The sequence below is a fragment of the Leptodactylus fuscus genome, chromosome 1, assembly GCF_031893055.1.
Source record: "Leptodactylus fuscus isolate aLepFus1 chromosome 1, aLepFus1.hap2, whole genome shotgun sequence".
NCBI lineage: Eukaryota > Metazoa > Chordata > Amphibia > Anura > Leptodactylidae > Leptodactylus > Leptodactylus fuscus.
The window spans coordinates 112,004,799-112,024,031 of record NC_134265.1 but is presented as its reverse complement, the minus strand read 5'-3'; the positions used below and the strand labels follow the sequence as shown (position 1 = coordinate 112,024,031).

Sequence of the window (19,233 nt, the reverse complement as noted above, 5' to 3'; positions counted from 1 at the left end):
AACAATATCGGACGATATGTTTTCTTAAGATGAAAAGAGAAACAACCTAATCTGATCTGCCTTTGCCCAGTCTACAATGAAGGAGATGTCATATTGACCAATAAACTCCAGCACACGGCGCTTCCTCAGACGCTGGTTATTGCCTTCCCTCACACTCCATACTACTGTCCTATTCCATTCTGCAAAGAGCTGCGGAATATGATGACGCTATGCAAGTAAGCATAATAATAATAATAATAATAATAATTATTATTATTATTATTATTAATAATAATATAATATTCCATTCAGCCTTCTCCCTCGCCTGCGCTTTCACGCATTGTCGGCAGATGGCGCTACACTGCTTTCTTGGAGTTCAGGCGTCCAGTGGCCAAGACAACGAGCGGGAAGTCTAGCGCGGATATCGGAGTGCTCGGAGGAGCCGGAACTGGAGCTGAGAGATGGAGCGTCCGCACAGAGACGGGTATATGCCCTGCTGTGTGTGTGTGTGGGCCTGTGGTGCAGGTTATTGTGGGCACACTTGTTACTCCAAGTGCCACAAATGTGTGTGAGGGTTTCATGATATACGACAATGGTTGTTTCTTCCAGTCATAGAGCTGTCACTGCCAGACTACCTGCCAGAGCTCCAGCTGTGACCCCTAGAGCCCCTGGAAACACGAGGTCAGCCAAGAGCAGCCGTCCAGGACCCTACCGAGTGAACTACACCTGGAACCGGGGCGGCAGACTGAAGGAACTGCGCATCAGGTGGGCTATCCACATAAGGGGTTAATTCTCACTGGGCATACCTGTCTCTGTGCCCTATGGGGCTCTCTGCCCTACATAGAAGTGGACCCTGCACCCCCTATATGGCTATATATACGTTGCATACATTGCTGGTTAGATCATGCAGAAGCAAATCTGCAGAGAAATAAGGAAGCTTTAAGTCAATGACAGATTTGTTCTGTGCGCGCCCATTGGGGGTGGGGGGTCATTTATACATCTCTACCTGTTTTCTGATGTAAGTGACTGAGAATGTGACGCATCTTTCGCCCAAGGCCATTTCTTGCACCAAAGATGCAACACATCCCATTATGCAGCAGTGGCTGGAACAGGCTGAGGACACCTTATCCCAACATATTTAGTGTATCGCACACCAATTTTCTGCCAATGTTCCAGAGAAATTCAGGCCAGTCCTTAAGTGGTGTAGATCTCTATTTGGAGAATATTACCAATGGACCAAATATGTGATAATACAGTGGCCGCTGTGTTTTTGTCTATTTGATCCATAAGGCCCCGTTCACGCCCCACCGTATGGCGTATCTTGATCCTGATTCTGATGCGGGAAGCCGCGTCAGAATATGGCCAAAATGTCCCTGCCATGTCTGTCGCGACTTCCAACAGTTGCGGCTTCCCGCTCCGGAGTAGACCCAAACGAATGGGCCTAGCCCGGAGGGTGCTGCCGCAAGGTGGATGCTGGGGCTGAATCGGCCGCGGAATCCATTTGAAGAAAGGGCAGCTCGCTTCTTTTTTCCTGCTAGTGGGAACAAACCGCTCACGGGAAAAAAAAGAACGCTACCGGTCTACATAGACCTCTATTGTGAGGGGGCGGATTATGACAAGGATTCAGCGCCAAAATCCACACCCGCGTGACCCGTATGAATGAGCCCTTTGCAATGTGTGATGCGCATTAGAGTTTTGGTATTAGATCTATCCATGATTTATTTCATTCATGTGTTTACTGCGACTTCGGTCAGTGGTAGGGGTGTGATGTCCCAGATCTTTTCCGCTGATTGTCCTCAGCAGTCACATGACCACTGTGGCCAACTAGCGGCCTCAGGAAGAAACTTCAGGCCTGGTTCACATTTGCGTTCGGGCCATTCCTTTCCCCTCTCCACATGAAATATGCGGAGAGAAAAATCCTGCAAGCAGCAATTTTCTCTCCACATTTTTCGTGTGGAAACCACGCCACGTTACAGTCAATGGGGTCCGCGGGTTTCCTAAGTAACAGCTTTTTTTATGCAGATAGGCACAATAATTTGTGTGTCCATTTTTTGTCTGGACAGCCCCTTTTAAAGAGGCTCTATCAGCAAAATCATGCTGATAGAGCCCCACGTACGCGTGAATAGCCTTTAAAAAGGCTATTCAGGCACCGTAAATGTTATATTAAACTACCCCCCGTTTTAAAATAAAACCCTAAAACAGAATGTGATAAACTTACCCATCGTGCTCGGTGGGCGGGCATTCAGGGGTCCGCCGTTTTCTTCATCCACGCCTCCTCTTCCTGCGATGTCCTTGGGTCCCGTCTTCCTCCGGCGCTCGCGAACTGACATTGCTTAAAAAAAAAAATGGCCTGGGCACATGTACAGTAGCCTTAGTAGAAGCAGCATGCTACGGCGCATGCGCCCAGGCCATTTTTTTTTTTTAGCAATGTCAGTTCGCGAGCGCCGGAGGAAGACTGGACCCGAAGACATTGGAGGAAGAGGAGGCGTGGATGAAGAAGACGACGGACCCCTGAATGCCCGCCCACCGTGCGCGATGGGTAAGTTTATCACATTCTGTTTTAGGGTTTTATTTTAAAACGGGGGGTAGTTTAATATAACTTTAGCGGTGCCTGAATAGCCTTTTTAAAGGTTATTTATGCATATGTGGCGCTCTATCAGCATGATTTTGCTGATAGAGCCCCTTTAAGTGGTTGGCCATTTACAAGTAATGTAACTATCACCTAATGATAGAGGCTGATTGTAAGAATTGGCTGTTGGGCTCACAACCTTCTAGTACTGCTACATGAGGGCCTCTGTTCATATCTGTTTTGAAGGCGTTAAACGGATTTTACAGAAAAATAGGGCTGCATGTAAAAACAGACAGCCTAGGGATATTTGCCGGACCTCATAATAAATCAGTGGAGCTTGTCAGGCAGCATTGTTTGTCATTTAAAGGATCCTGTATTGTGTCCCAATCTCTAGTTATAAACAGGAACCATGAGACAGAATGAACAAAGATTAAGCCTAATCATATTGGCCGAAAAAAATTTCTTTAGGCTAAGGCCACATGTTATAGAAATGCAGCATTTTTTGTTGTAGATTTTGGGGTTTTTTTGAGCTGAAGACAGAAGTGGATTTCACAGAAGGGAAATGTCTCAGCTACCTTAATATTTTCCATTCCTTTTTTAAGCTACTCCTGATTTTGGACCAAAAAAATGCAGTAAAATCTGCTACAAGTGCATATTTGGTGCTGCTGTGGCTGTATTATTACAATAATTTATGGAAGCTGGATAACCCCTTTTAAGGCTCCCACCAGTTACTAGAACAGGCGTCCAGAGCAGTACTCTTGCCCATAGACATGAATGGAGTGGTCGGGTGTATACTTCACCACTCAGATCAAATTTCTCACTGTGAGGATGACTGAGGGGCTTGAGACTGCAGTGATGGTGAGAGTCCCAACAATGGAGACCCTTGCAATCAGACATGTATCACCCGTTCTGTGGATGGATGATAAATGTCCTTTGTGAGGTAACCCCTTTAAGCTGCGGTCCTGTAAATTAGTACAATGTGTAATTTTTGCAAAAATGTCAATTTGAAAAGCTATATTATTCTGAAATAAAGTGTACTTGTTCCAAGTGTCTAAACAAATATTTCTCATCAGGCACCTGGCCCGCAAGTTTCTGTATCTATGGATAAGAAAAACTTTTGGACGGATCCTTCCGTCCATTGCAAGGTAAATTTTAATATAATCTGGTGATACTCTCATTATCACCAGAAAAATTAATATGTGCTCATATAAATGTTCTATTGCTGGCAGCTTAGCAAAGATAACACCCCCAAAGATAATGTAAGCCCCCTTCTGCTAGGGTCTTTTCACACTGTATCTGCAATGTATGATTACAATATGAAGCTCTTGGCACATCTGGTAAGGAAGAACTTTCTCTTTTCCTGGCACCGGAAGCATTATATACTGTTAGAAAGCTGACAGTGCCCACTATCAGCTTTGATGGTATGTGCTAGGATGCCGGATATGCCGGTGCGGTTAGTTTCAGCACCAATCGCCCTTCACCATCAGGAGGGCGGGCCTTACTGCTCAGCATCATTGGTCAGCGCCTCTGACCAGTGATGACACTAAGTTGTAACACCCGCCCTTCTGTTAGATATCTCAGACAAACAGAAGTACATAAAAACAAAAGCAAACACAAACATTGTACCCTGGAAGCATCAGGGACGAAAACCCAAAACGGTTACTTCCACTGTCAGCTTTTTAGCGGTATATAATACTACTGGTGTCAGAGGACGTGAACATTCCTCTTTAAATGGACCCTAAGACTCCTATTATATTTACACAGTTCAAAGGCATGTTTTTTGGCTTTTGTTCAGTGGAGTTTCCACTTTAATTGTGTAAGGGTATGTTCACATGGCGGAATATGAAGAGGAATTCTGGCATTTTTGCCGCCATCTAATTGCAATGGGATGCCAATACAGTGCATAAGCATTCTGTCATGGCATCCCACTCCTGATTATCCCCAGGTGAATTATCCTAATCAGTAGGGAGTGCCGAGCCGTGGACCACGCGGCTGAATCAGCTGTGGAATTCGCAGCAAGATTGAGCAGGACGCTTCTTTTTTCCAGGTCCTGATGCAATCTCTGCCTCCCATTGAAAACAATGGAAGGCGGATTTCAGAAGGAATCTGCTCCGGATTCGGGGGCAAAATCTGTGGCAAATTCCTCCATGTGTTGCATACCCATCTGAAAGTCTGTATACACAAAACACCTGGATTTCAAAGGCACATATTGTATATATTTATTTGTAGTAGTCCAGTTTTCAACAGTGATTTGTATACAGAGACATGCAGAGAAGAGGCAGATAATGTCTTCTCTACATATCCTGGCCACATATCTGGGATATGTAAAACATTCGCTTTTGCACTGTGAGCGCTGTGTTTAGTGGATTTTAGTAGCAATGAACCTATTACTATAGGTCCTTGTCACAGGATCAGGTTGGTGGTGCTTTGTGATTGTTAAAAGCAAGTTATATTCAATGCAGAAATGAACAGGTTTCTGCACAGGGGTTTAGCCCATTAAGTGATGTGTGTAAATGGGTTAAATAATTCCATTATTAAACTATAAAAAAATAATAATTTTTTTTTCTTGCCCATGTATAACATAGACGCCATTATTCTTTTCATCTACTGCGTTACTGCTTTTCTCAGTGGAAGGAGGAGTGGTGGACATTGTGTAAGGAGTGGAGGCTCAGTGTCCGAGCTGAATGCCATTACAGGTAAATAAATGGAAGTGACCCTGGCTGTATCAAAATGCAATATTACGGTAAGCTACAAATGTAAAACATGCCTTAATAAAGAGTTTGGTTCCAGTCAGGGTTGCTTGTATGTGAATCGCTAAAATGGCATGGTTTAGCATATTAGTAGGGAGCATAGCATATAAAAAGAGCGGCGTTCTAAATTAATTGCTCATTAATTGTAATTGAGGTAAACAATAATAATATTTTATTTATATAGCACCAACATATTCCACAGCACTGTACAATTTGTAGGGTTCAAGTACAGACAAAAAGATACATTACAAAGAAATAGTCACTTCACACAATGGGACTGAGGGCCTTGCTCGCAAGAGCTTACAATCTATAGGTAGAAGGGTTGACACAAAAGGTAGTAGGGGCGGCATCAGAGGTAGCATTGCTTATGTGGCCAGACAATTTTGTATTAGAGGTTACTGTCATTACACAAACATAAAACTGTATGAGCCGTCACCAGTCATGTCCTTTAACGTGCAGATGGTGCCTGGACATATAAAGTTAGTCTTAAATGGCATCATATCGTGTGGTGTAATGTGGGAGCAGGGACAGAGAAGGGTTTGTTTTAGGGATTCTAGTTACGGTATGAAAGGGTTTACATTAGGAGTTGTGATAGGCCTGTCTGAAAAGATGTGTCTTTAGTTTGCGCTTGAAGTTGTATAAATTGGGAGTTAATCTGATTGTCCGGGGTAGAGCATTCCAGAGAAGTGGTGCAGCTCGGGAGAAATCTTGTATACGAGCGTGGGAGACTCTGATAATAGAGGATGTAAGTGTTAGGTTGAGGTAAAATGTTCAGTTAATCATTAATTTGTTATGAATTATGTATTCTGCATTAAAAACTTTTTGATCGTCCAGTGTACAAACCGAATGCAGATTGCAGGCAGGATGTGTTTGTGTACATTCATTCATCCATAAGGATGATGCATCACTGGTGCCTGAGGTTAGAGGTTTGCAATATGATATAGCCCTTCTGATAAGCAATCCACAATGGAAGACAACTGCTATCTCCTGTGATCAGCTGGCACAAGCTGTGGACCTACACGTATTTCCTACGGTGGCTTTGTCAAAACTTATGTAACACTATAGCATTATGTTTTTTCTTGATACCAGTATTATATTTCTTTGTATTGTTAAAATAATAAAAATCTTTGTTTTAATTATTAGTTATAGTTTTAACCCCATTGAAACTTGAAAGAGCTGCATGAAAGTGTCATGACTTGTCAATCCTCTAGGTATACTCTCTACACGGTGTGCTTTAAGGCATGGAGGAGCTTTGTCGTCTCACAGAAACAAATTAATCAAAAGTTTCATATTGCTGAACAGTTTGGTAAGTATTTCACAAATTATTTTTGACCAGATCAGTAGTGACAGGAAAAAGACATGGCTACTAACATCCAGAAACAGTGCCACTCTTACCTTGGCAAAGTGAATTGGCCTCATGAAAAATGACTCATTAACCTTCTTATTACCAAGGATGTATGTGTAAATGCTGAAGTATTACGACTTCTGTTCTACTTGGTATTATGGTAAAGCTCAAAATCTTGTCCTGTCAAATGACACAAGTCTACTTGTTCTAAGTGTAAGAATCAGGGAGCAGCATGATAAGTGTACTACCTGATTCTGTTAGTATGTAAGGCTTCATTTACATTTTGTTTCTTTTATGCTGCAATAAACGGTCAACCCTATAATATTGTCAGTTTGTTTGGCTCCTGTTTTTCATCTCTTGTATTTTCCTTACCAAATAGTGGTTACACCAGATGACTGGCTTCTATTGATCCTCTCTACAGCACTGCTTGGCTGTAGAAGTCAGGGCTTATTCACATATCTGCAATTTACGCATCAGTTACAATCAGTTCTGTGGATACGTGAAATAATGAGTCTTTGCCAAAGGGTGTAGATTTTAGCTATTTTCTGCCCTAGTTTTCTGTGCAAATATTACCGTACATTTGTCTGAGTATGAAGCCCTGCAACTTCCCTGTCCACTTTTAAGAAAAGTGTTGTGGCAAACGGGGTAAAAGTTGTCACTTTTGGCAAAAATATGGTCATGCAGCAAATATTCCTACTTCTGACAAAGCAAGAAACGAGCATCCAATCATGATAACACAGACCTTTTATTTACAAGGGGATATGAAGTTTATCGTAGTTGTGAAATGCATTCATAGGTTTCTATGCAGGTACCGCCTGGATGTAATCACAGCAGCTTGTATTCTGCATGCCAGGGAGTTGGCACTTGATTACAGCTTTACTACAAACCCTGTTTTGCCTCTCTTTTTCCTTTTGATATTAATAGTTGCATTGCAGTATATCTGTATTTTGTCATTTTGAAAATTTTCTACTTCATTTCTAATTTTTTTAAATTCAATATGGCAGAGATATTAAGCCGTCTAAATGAAAAACTGCTAGATGCCCATAGCAAACAATCACAAATCTTTTTTTTCTTTCATGAACAGAATATTGGGAACCAAGACGGTTTTGCTCTTGGACAGTTTTAATAAATATGCCCTAAAGTATATTTGCAGATAACCTGTAGTCAGCTGAGCCAGTTAATCTGTTTTATTTTTGCATTAACTTTCTAACTTTCATATTTCTTTTACAGCTCAAAAACGTATCTTGTGCCTTGCATTTCATCACTGGACGATATATATCCACATCCGCAGAGCAAAAAATCATATGCTAGCTGAAGCTCTGGAGTTCAGAGAATACAGGCTCACATGGTAAGAAGATACTTAATCAAAATCTTACATACCGGTACTTTGTTTCTAACTTCTGCACAGTCTACAAGCTATCCAACGTACACATTTGTAAAACTTTTTCAGTAATACTTGGCACACTTGGGTGAAACGGATACAACAGAAGCAAAGAATTGAGCAGATGGAAATGCTTGCTTTAAATCATTGGGCTTCTAGTCTGCAGATGAGGGTAAGTATGGCAGAGCCATGTATTACATATGAAGCAATGAGTATTACTAATTGAACGTGATGTGTGTCATTGTGCTGTGAATTTTTTACTTTTTATTTCCCTGTTAATATCATTGGGCGATGTCAGTACTATAGGTATAGGCCTGTACACTAGGAGTATAATAAAGTGTTGGCTCCGCCCAAGTGGGCTATACCCTCTCCACAGAAGGAAGTTAATCAGTTTTAGCCCTTACAGTCGCATTGACTTCTTCCTGACCAGCCACCATGCCCTGTCCTGGTCCCCGGCGGTCCGTATCGACTCGGTCCTCTGGTCGGACCATGCCCCTGTTCATTTGTCCTTGGATATCCCTGGTCTGTCGCGTCGTCCATTTAATTGGCGCTTAAACTAGGGCTTATTGAAGGACATCTCTTGTAGGGAGGCTGTCGGGAAGGCTATCCGGAACTTCTGGCTTGATCATACCCTTGACTCCACTTCCCTCCCTATGCAATGGGAGGCTATGAAGTGTGTAGTGAGGGGGGTCCTTATTCAGCATGGCGCTCGTCTCAAGAGGGAGAGAGCCGTTGGGGTTGCTGCCCTTTTGGGGCGGATCCACGATCTGGAGATGTCCCATAAACAGACTGGCTCCCGTACGACCTTCACTGAGCTTATTAATGTTCGGGAGGAACTCCGTACCCTTTTGGACGGGAAATATCTGCGTTTCAGGGATCGCGTTAAAAAACATTATTATGAGTTTGCTGATAAATGTGGTCGTTCGCTGGCTCGGCGTCTCCATCCGCGTGACTCCCCCGCGTATGTTCCGCGCTTGCGTACGGGTTCGGGTGGTATAGTCCATAATCCTACTGACATCGCTGCGGAATTCCGCTCGTTTTACTCCAACCTGTATGATATTCGCGGTCATTATGCAGACCTGGATCCTTCGGCGCTCCGGGATAAGATCCGTCGTTATGTTACGGAGACTGCTCTCCCCTCCCTTTCTAGCGATGATGCGGAAGCCCTTGAGACGCCATTCTCGTCGGAAGAAGTCGCCGCGGCGATTCAGGTGACGCCTGCGGGTAAGGCGCCGGGCCCAGACGGGTTCACTGCTCGTTTTTATAAATGCTTCGGCTCTCTGCTTTCCCCGGACTTGGCACGGGTGTTTAATAGTGTGGGGGAGTCGTCGCCGTTTTCTACGCAATCCCTGTCGGCTCTGATCACTGTGATTCCTAAGCCTGGTAAGGATTCTGTGTGTCCGGGGAGTTACCGGCCTATCTCCTTAATTAATATTGATGTGAAATTGTATGCGAAATTGTTGGCGAATCGCTTTTCTCCCTTCATGCCCGCTTTGGTTCATAGTGATCAGGTCGGCTTTATCCCGGGTCGGGAGGCGCGTGATAATGTTTGCAAAACTGTTCTAGCCATCTCTGTAGCCCGCTCCACTAAGGTTCCTCTTTGTTTGCTTTCGATTGATGCCGAAAAGGCGTTCGATCTCATCCATTGGGGTTTTCTTCGGGAGACCCTTGCACAGATTGGTGTTGGCTCAGGATTTTTGGGCAAGATCTTGGCTCTTTATGGGAATGCGTCGGCACGTGTTCGGGCGAACGGAGTGATTTCGGATTCCTTCCCGGTCCGTAACGGTACCCGCCAAGGTTGCCCCCTCTCGCCGTTGCTCTTTGCTTTGGTGATGGAGCATCTGGCGGTGGCGCTGCGCCGTTGCCCTGATGTCCACGGTATACAATTAGGTTCCCGTATGGTTAAGGCGGCGCTGTATGCGGACGACCTGCTGCTGTATGTCTCCGAACCGCGGGTATCGTTTCCGGCTGTCTTACGCGAATTTTCCCGTTTTGGTGCCCTTAGCAATTTTAAGGTCAATTTGTCTAAGAGTGAGGCCCTTAATGTCTCGCTTCCCCCTTCCGAGGCTGATTTCTTGGCGCAGTCTTTTCCTTTTAGGTGGCAACCTTCCTCCTTCAAGTACTTGGGGATCCGCATTTCCCCTGATCCTGCCTCTTTGTTCCAACTTAATTATCTCCCACTTTTGGATACCATTGCTGCTGACCTACGCTCTTATGGCGCTCATCTCCCCTCTTGGTTTAGCCGAATTCATGCCCTTAAGATGGATGTCCTCCCCCGTTTCCTGTATTTATTCCAGGCCCTTCCCATCCCTCTTCCACGCGCTTTCTTAGCTCGGGTACAGTCCTTGTTTGGGAGGTTTGTGTGGGGCTCCTCTCGGAGCAGACTTGGGTTCCGTACGCTTGTCCGGCGTAAGTACAGGGGAGGCGTTGGCCTTCCGGATGTGCGCCTTTACTATCGCGCCTCGGTTTTGCTTCGTCTGTTTGATTGGCAATTCCGTCGCCATGATAAGCAGTGGGTTTCCATCGAATTCGATCTGATATCGTCCTCACTATCTTCTTGGCCATGGATTCCACCGCACTTCCGTCCCAAATCCCCTGGCCTTTACGTTCTCCCGTCGCATTTCCTGAAAGTGTGGGATCTGGTTTGCTCCTCTGGCCGCTTGGCCCGTGTCCCGGGCCCTTTGACTCCCCTCTTCGACAACCCGATGTTCCCCCCTGGCTGTTCCGTTGATCGGTTCCTCTGTTGGGACAGAGCGGATTGTACTCGTCTTCAGGAGGTGGTGGGTGGTTCTCCGCTCCTTCCTTTTGCCCAGCTCTGTAGCTCTCACCCTACCCTGCGCCTCTCGTGGTTGGAGTACGCCCAACTTCAGTCCTTTCTGAAGCAGTTCTCGCTCACCTCTCGCCTCTCTTCTCCGTCCCTAGCTCTGGAATCCTATTTTGGGCGACGGACTCCTCCTCCTCGTGCTCTTTCGCTCTTGTATGATATTCTCCTTTCAGACCCCCCCCCCCCTACGTCGCCGCCTGGAATGCCGACCTTCCTGTGAGTCTGTCATCTGCGGATTGGGACAGGTCCTTCTTGCTTTCTCACAAGATGGCCCTCCCGTGTAGCGCTCAGGAGAGAAATTATAAGATTCTGTCCCGGTGGTATAGGTGTCCAGTGCTCCTTCATAGGATTTTTCCTGCTGTTTCGGACTTATGTTGGCGCTGTGGCTCCGCTAGGGGTACTATGCTGCACATTTGGTGGGATTGTTACGTTCTGCGCCCCTTCTGGGACGCGGTGTTTTCTTTGTATTCCAGTGTCAGTGGGCGCTCGGTGGCTGTTTCTCCTCAGCTGGCACTCCTGTCGGTCATCCCTGGCAAGCTGTCGGAGATTAAGAAGGACCTACTGGGGCACTTTCTCACGGCCGCCAGGGCTGTTATTCCAAGACACTCGCGCAGCCATACCCCTCCCTCGCTGCTCGAGTTCCTCCAGGAGTTCCTTCTTATTCAGCGGATGGAGACCTTGGTGGCGGAAGACTCTCCCGCTTATTCCAAGTTTGAACTTCGTTGGCGTCCCTGGGTTATGTTCCAGGAATCGTCTGCCTTCTCTACTGCCTTCGCATGAGTGTAACATGGCCGTCTGTCTTCCTCTCCCTTTTTTCCTTTTTCCCTGCGTCTTATTTGTGGTTTCTTCGTCTTTGTCTTGTGTTTGTTTGATTGTTTCTTGTCCACTTCTTATTCCCTTTTCTTTTTCCTGTTGGGCTGTTTTTGGTTTATGCGGAGGGGGGTCTTTTTGGCTTCCCAGCTCGCTGGTTTATATGCACCTTCATTGTTGCTCGACTTATTTCTTTTTGTTCGTTTTTTATTTTGTTGAAAAATCTTTAATAAAACCCGTTTAAGTATAATCAGTTTTAGCCAAGTGTCCATATAAGGCAGACACAACCTGATAGCAGGTTTTCAGATTTTTTTATTATTTTACATTTCTTTCTCTAAATTACCGGTAGATTTCTATGGCACAGGTCCAACCCCCTGTGGGAAAAGGGGGGGAAGGATAAAAAAAAAAAAAAAAAGTTTTTAAAAATAAAATCCTAAAAGTTTAAATATCCTCCTTCCCTAGATCACAAATAAATACATAAAAATAAACATATTAGGCATCCCAAAGTATTAAAATAGAAAAACATTTGTCCCATATGGTAAACGCTGTAGCAAGAAAAAAAATCAAAATGGCTGATTTGGTCTTTTTTTGCCAAATTACCTTCCTAAAAAAATGAAATAAAAAAGTGAGCAAAACATCATACATTCCCCAACACAGTATGAATAAAACTACCGTATTTTCCGGACTATAAGGCGCACATAAAATCCTACGATTTCCTCAGAAATCGTAAGTGCGCCTTATAGTCCGGTGCGCCTTATATATGGAAGCGGCGGCACACAAGGAGTTAAGCGGCGGCCGCCGGCAAAGTCTGCCTGCCGCTTCCATACATTGCAATGGGAGCGCGCTATTCAAATAGTATTCGTTCATCTCTAACTTCAATTGTAACTTCTTACAATTGAAGTTAGAGATGCGCGAATACTATTTGAATAGTGCGCTCCCATTGCAATGTATGGAAGCGACAGCCGCCGGCAAAGTCTGCCTGCCGCTTCAAACGATTCTACCATTAAAATAAATTCTTTCCTTAGACCACGTCGGAATAGCCTTAAAGGTTATTCGTCTCTTACCTGTTGCCATAGCCAGCCGCCGCCTTCTTCCCGAGCTGCGTCCGCCCCTTCTGTGTTGTCTTCTATGGGCCTCATGGATGACGCATGCGCAGTCGGCTCTGGCTGCGAGAGCCTGTTAGAGCCGACTGCGCATGCGTCATCCATGAGGCCCAAAGAAGACAACACAGAAGGGGCGGACGCAGCTCGGGAAGAAGGTGGCGCTGGTAAAGGTAGGAGACGAATAGCCTTTAAGGCTATTCCGACGTGGTCAAGAGGACAGAACTTTTTAATGGTAGAATCCCTTTAACTCCTTGCGTGCTGAGCGCTTCCATTCATTTCAATGGAAGCGTGCCATTGAAATGAATAGAAGCGGCTGGCACGTGGGGGGTTAAGCGGCCGCCGGCAAAATCGGCGTGCCGCCGCTTTCCATCACATATAAGGCGCACCGGACAGCGCTGCGCCTTATAGTTCGGTGCGCCTTATAGTCCGTTGCGCCTTATATATGGACCTAGGCAGGACTATAAGGCGCTCATGGGCAATGCGCCTTATAGTCCGGTGCGCCTTATAGTCCGCAAAATACGGTACATATTGTCCCACAAAAAAAGACACCTTACACAGGTTCGTATGCCGAAATATAAAACAAAAAAAAAACTACAGATGTCAGACTATGGGGATTCAAAGAATTATTTTTTTTTCTCAAAAATTAAAAAGAAAATTTCAAGTTTTTCATTAAAACATGAAAAAAAATATATAAATTTGGCATCCCTGTGATCGACTGACCTGCAGAATAAAGCTAAGGTAACTTTTTTTTACTGCAGAGTTGAAGCCGTAAAAAAAAAAAATATATAGAAAATCCGAAAACGGCGGTACTGCATTTTTTCCCTCAATTTCACCTCATTCTGAATTTTTTTTTTCCCCCATTTCCTGGTACATTGTACAAAATAATAAATAGTACCATTTTGAATTACAAGTTGTCACGCAAAAATCAAGCCCTCATGAGACTACATAAAAATAGAAAAAGTTATGGTTTTTGGAATGTAGATAGTAAAAAAACGATAACACAAAAATGAAAAATGTCTGCGTCTCCTAAGGGTTAAAAGCAAGAAAATTCCCTACAGTTCCATTTTTGCTGCTCTTTTTAATATTATGTACATATATCCTACCTTCTTTTAAAACTAATTTACTTGTATGTTTCTCAACCTTGGCAATCACGGCACTTCTATTTCTCTTGAAGGCTTGGCTACAATGGAAAGAGTTATATCTTGTCACTGAGGAAGAGAAGCTGAAAGAAGAGAATGCAGTTAGACATCATCGATGCTCTAAGCTGCAGGCGGCATTACGAGCTTGGCAGCTTTACTTGCATTATCGTCAGCAGAAGAAGCAGCAGCATGGTAAGATTTGCTGTTACTGGTTTAGTTACGTTACTTTATTCTGCTGGAAATATCGTGAGGCAAACCTTTCTGATGAGCATTAGGCTAGGGCTAGATGACAACTTTGGATAACCACTGACTGACAACTTTCAGTTGTTTAGGCTCTGTACACACTGTGCAATATCCTTATGGCTCAATGTAGAAGAAAAAAGTGTAGTGGCACTACTGATACTATAGCAAAATGTCCAGTTATGAGTATTTCACAGCATGTATGAAGAGGCATCCGTACATGGATTTGGAGCCGTACCTGGCTCAGCCTTATAAATGATGGTGTTCTACTCCCAGAAGAAACATGTATTCAAACTTTCAAGAACAAGAAGGGAAATGGGGATGTACTGCAGATGGCTTGAGAAAGTGCTAGGAGCTCGAAACGGCTGCTGCCTATTCTTATTGTCCAGCTGTCATCTACTTCTCCCGATGTTTTTACGATTCTTCTAAATAAAGGACTTGTTTTTCTAAAAATTTTCAGCCTTGGTGAGTGCCCCCATTTCCCTTCTTATTCTTGAAAGTTTGAATCCTTGTGACTCTGTTCACACAACAGGAGCCAAAAGAATGTTCTTATTTTGGACACCATAAAATAGATAAGTGTCTGTTTGCTGGGGTTCAATTCCTAAGAATGAGGAAGGGGTGAGTGGTCCTGAAACGCGTAACACGTCATGGACTAAGTTTACTTTTGGTAATCTTTTTTTTTATTGATGTGCTAATAAAAGTTATATTATACTTGTTTTCACATATGTGGATCTTTTCTGGTTGATGCTAGAACATTTTATCTATTTGGACCATATTTCAATTCCTAAGAACCCTAGTGATTAGAAAAGGCGTATGAAAGTGCCTTATGTAAATAAAGTGTTAGTGCATGTGCTCAGCCTCTGCTCTATTCCATCCCATAAGACTTTGTTGTAAAAGAGCGCTTGTGAGACCCTGTTATTATGGTTGCTGGGAGTCACAGCGGTTGCACTTCCAGTGACTTATCACCTTTCCCAATCCTGTGGATAGATGATAAGTATCATTTAGTCAGTTTTTTAAATTTATCTTAGGTTTATATTGTGGTTTGTATATTGATTCATGTAAAAAGTATCACTGAGATAGAAAAATCTTACATGCAGGATTTTTCTGTCTGCTTGAAAAATCGGACATGGTTGTAAACGTACACTTAAGGACACACACGGACAATATCCCATTTAAATTAAGGGAAATTATAAACGGACACAGCTAGTGTTTGTTGCTAAAATCTTGCACGGACATTAGCTATGGACACTAGCTGTCAGACACCTACGCTAGTGTGAACCCAGCCTTACACTCGGGCTCGAGGTAGCCCAACAGGATACTAAAGCCTCCAAACATTTGTACAGTTTTCCACAATAAACTTTTCATTTTGCTCTAATATTGTAGTAATAAAAATCATATTTTTTGTTAGAGTATTTATATAATATTATAACTGTATAATGTATATAATCCCGTTCTAGGTTTGTGATTTCTGTTCTCGTTTTGCAGCAGTGGCCTTGTGCCTGTATCGTGAACATCTCACTCAGAGGTATTTCACATTCTGGTTTGATCAACTGGAGACCAAGAGGAGAATGCAAGCAAAAGAGGAATGCTATGAATCGTTGTCACGTCATTTTATTCTTCGTAGAGTGTTTAACCATTGGAGGCACTGTATCCTGGCTGCATAAAATTAATTTGTTCAGTTTCTTATGTGATCAGGCATTTCAGTGCTTTTTCACAATTCTTTGCTTATAGTGGAATATTGTACCGTGAGACGTCATCCACATAGCTATATCTTCTGTTTCATTGTGGTACCATTTCTGTCACATACTAGGTTATGTGCAGGGAATCACACTTGACACTTTCCAATTCCCTGCTGTGCTCTCCTTCACAAAAAGTTTGTTCAGACTGCATACATGTTTTAAAGTCAATTGGCAAATCTAAGACTTGTTACTTGTATAATCAAATATATGGCACATTTGCCTTATTTTAAAGCATAACAAGTTTAAGAAAGTTGAAAAAAAAAATCTTTTCTTTTAATTATCCTAAATACCTATCCACATATTCATTAAGGGAAATATATCAAGCCCTGCCTGAAATCCGGTATTCTGCATCAAAAAGTACCACAATAAATTTTTGCAACTTTTTGGGCTTATTTGAAAAGTGGGTAGAAAATGAGCAAAGTTAAGCCCTAATGTATGCCAGATTTGTCAATTGTGACTTTTTAAGAAGTCATAAAAATGTGCAACTTCAGTCTAGCAGTGTGTGGTGTAGAAAGGTAGACTCAAAGATGTGCCAAATTTCTCAAACATTGTAAGATATGTGATAAATCTGGTGCAAATTATGGCAACACAGACTTCAGCAAAAATGACTAAAACTCTTTTCATGATCTACCTTTCTCATTAGTTTTATGTTGGCTTTTACCAAAAGTTTCCTTAATTTGCTTACAGACATGCAGATTAGATCAGAAGATGCCAATTTACATAAATTGGCTCAGGATCATTACAGATTCCATCTCATGGTAGTACTGGCTTGTAATGTCATGTGCTTATTAAACGTATTCAAATTGAGATTTTAATACTTTAAGGATTTCCATTTTGCAGAAGTCCGGCTGCCATGCTTTTAAGAAAAATGTCTGTCTTGCACTGTCTAGACGGCAAAGAAAGCTGCAGGCGGTCCAGCAGTACCACTCTTCAGTGAGTAAAGATTTTTCTGTTACTTAACTTCTACACACTGTATTAATAACTAGTGCAATGTAATACATTACTATCTATTTCTCACATATTTCATTTTGGGGACACGGCACCATGAGTATAGACCTAGTCTCTAGGAGGTTGACTCTAGGAATAACAAAAGATGTCGGCTCCACCTTTGGGCTATATCCTCTCCACAGACACTATTTGCCAAGTGTCTGTAGGAGGCAGACAAGACCTGAATCAGGTCTTCTGTCTTGCATCATTATTATTTTTCTTTTTCTTTCAGGTGCAAGGAAGGATGGGGGGGGGGCCTTCAGTGTGTACACCACACTAGTCACACTCTTCTGCAGTGCTTTATAGCGCCCCACCAGTCACCCAGTCCCCACTGCCGTTTCCATGACCAGAATACCGGTGACGCCACTACCATGTGCAAGGTCATCGAAGACTGAGGGTAAGGTAGGTATTGCCCCTGAATTCCCCCCTCTCCTTCCCCACCAACTAGGCCTGCCTTCTTCCTGGGGTTTCTGGTCTCTCCCAGGCTTTCCTATTGGCCTGTGAGTACGTTCCATTTCTCTCCCCCTGCCCAGTCAATGGGAATCCCTGGTGGAAGTAACCTTTTTTCTCTTCTCCACAATCAGGAAGTTTTTCTTGCTTTTTTTTCTTGATCCTTAATTCTTCAAGCAAATTCATAACCGGTATTCTTCTTTCCAGATGGTCTTTGGTTCGGCCAGTACATGGGGATCCTTTCTGTGCAGCCTTCCCTGCAGCATTCGCCAGTGGGACTCTCTCCAGTGGTCCAGTAGGTTACCTCCTTTGGTTACCGTTCCTTTCCTTCAGGGCCCCTTCCTTTCTTTTAAGACCTTTTCCTCCATGTCATCGATTCAGAGCCAAACCGCCCCTTTGCCCCTCCCGGTGCTCTCACTGTAAAAAGTTGCCATGTTGCCAGCCTGAGCCATCTGTTCACTCTGATTTCATCTCAAGTGTTGCCCAGGACCATGGTGAAAACCCCTGGAATGGCTGCTCTCCCAGATTTTCACCCTACCGGTGTCTTCCAGGAAACTCCCTGAGCACTCTCCTCGCTCTCTCTCCAGGATCTAACCTCACATAAGGACCAGAGACTCCTCTTACAGGTCATTGTCCTTCTTCTCTTCATCTATGCATTCACCGTATAGGGCTACAGCTCACGGCTCAATTCTGACAGGTGGAACCTTCTCTTCCCCCTGTCCAGTCTGCTCTCCTAGGGACACCTCTGACTCCTACTTGGAGCCTTGGCAAGGTACATCCATAGCTGCTGCTATGCCGGAGCTCATCTGTGCGGTCAGAGATGCTATCCATATCTCAGAGGAACCTGAACCGGCATCCCAGGATGGCATTTCCTTTCGCCACAATTGCCACCCTCCACTTTTGTTCCCCTCTCACAGTGCGTTTGACCATATCTTGAAGACACAATGGCATCCACTGGACCGTCCCTTGCCTTCCACTAGGAAGTCGGACGTACTGTTTCCTTTTCCAGTTCAGTAGTTCTCCCAAGTGGTTAGAGCCTCCCGCAGTGGATCCCGCCAACTACCTGAGGCTACTACTCTGCTTCCATCAGCAATCTTTCAGACAAGAGGGTGGACTCCCTTTCTAAGGGCTCTTTTGTAGCGGCTGGACCCCTCCCTGTGCTCTTTCTTTACTGCATTTTGGGTCAGCTAGGCCTGCATCTTTTGGGTTAAACAGGTTCAGCAGGGCCTCTCCTCTGGAGCCTCCCTCCAGGACAATCAGCTTTCTGAATGCTTCCTAGTATCTGTGGAAAGCCTCTCTGGAAGCAGGTTGCTGCGCTGCCAATGCGGTGGCCAACCACCTTACCATTTGGTTTTCAGTCATGGAGTGCTGAATCTGCCTCTGTTGAGAGGTTGTGGCCCTTCCCTTCTTCCAGAACAAACAGAAATGACAGAAATGAAAAATCACACGGCAGAGAGCCGTTCCTTGCGTGATACCCTTAATATATAGGAAAATGGTAGGAAGACAGAACAGGTGTCCACTCACCTGATTTGGTTGTGTGTAACACAACAACCAGTGAACGTGATAACCAAGAAACCAATTTGGTACTGGAGGGCAGCTGCTGATAACCGTCACAGGGACCTCAGAACAAATGGAAGAAGGGACCAGCCTTACGGAGGATAGGCAGTAAACCAGCGCTCACCCAATTGGAAATTCAGAAGACAACTTTATTTGGCACGATGCGTGCCAGGCATTGGAGCCCTTTCTCAAGTGTAGTACAAATCCTGCCCCAGTGGACAAAATGCTTGGGTGATTGAGCATTTTCAGACCATTTCCTGCTATGTCAAGACAGGAACAGGAAGTGAACACAATGGGGCACCATCAGAACAGTTAGTGAGGTGAGTATAGGCCTTTTATTTTTATCTTGTTTGCAGCTAA

The 19,233-nt window shown here is 44.0% G+C and overlaps 1 protein-coding gene across 1 annotated transcript in view; it reads left to right on the top strand.

Annotated features, from left to right (window-relative positions):
* Window positions 1-397: 397 nt before the first annotated feature.
* The window catches only part of SFI1 (SFI1 centrin binding protein), a 40,685-nt gene continuing 21,849 nt past the window's right edge, over window positions 398-19,233 (top strand). The window contains exons 1-11 of the mRNA XM_075276529.1: window positions 398-463; window positions 589-744; window positions 3,622-3,693; window positions 5,134-5,244; window positions 6,510-6,604; window positions 7,874-7,991; window positions 8,094-8,196; window positions 13,936-14,092; window positions 15,626-15,787; window positions 16,567-16,637; window positions 16,720-16,812. Of these exons, the coding sequence (XP_075132630.1) occupies window positions 441-463; window positions 589-744; window positions 3,622-3,693; window positions 5,134-5,244; window positions 6,510-6,604; window positions 7,874-7,991; window positions 8,094-8,196; window positions 13,936-14,092; window positions 15,626-15,787; window positions 16,567-16,637; window positions 16,720-16,812 (1,161 nt within the window). The 5' untranslated portion in view covers window positions 398-440. The remainder of the gene's footprint in view (window positions 464-588; window positions 745-3,621; window positions 3,694-5,133; window positions 5,245-6,509; window positions 6,605-7,873; window positions 7,992-8,093; window positions 8,197-13,935; window positions 14,093-15,625; window positions 15,788-16,566; window positions 16,638-16,719; window positions 16,813-19,233) is intronic.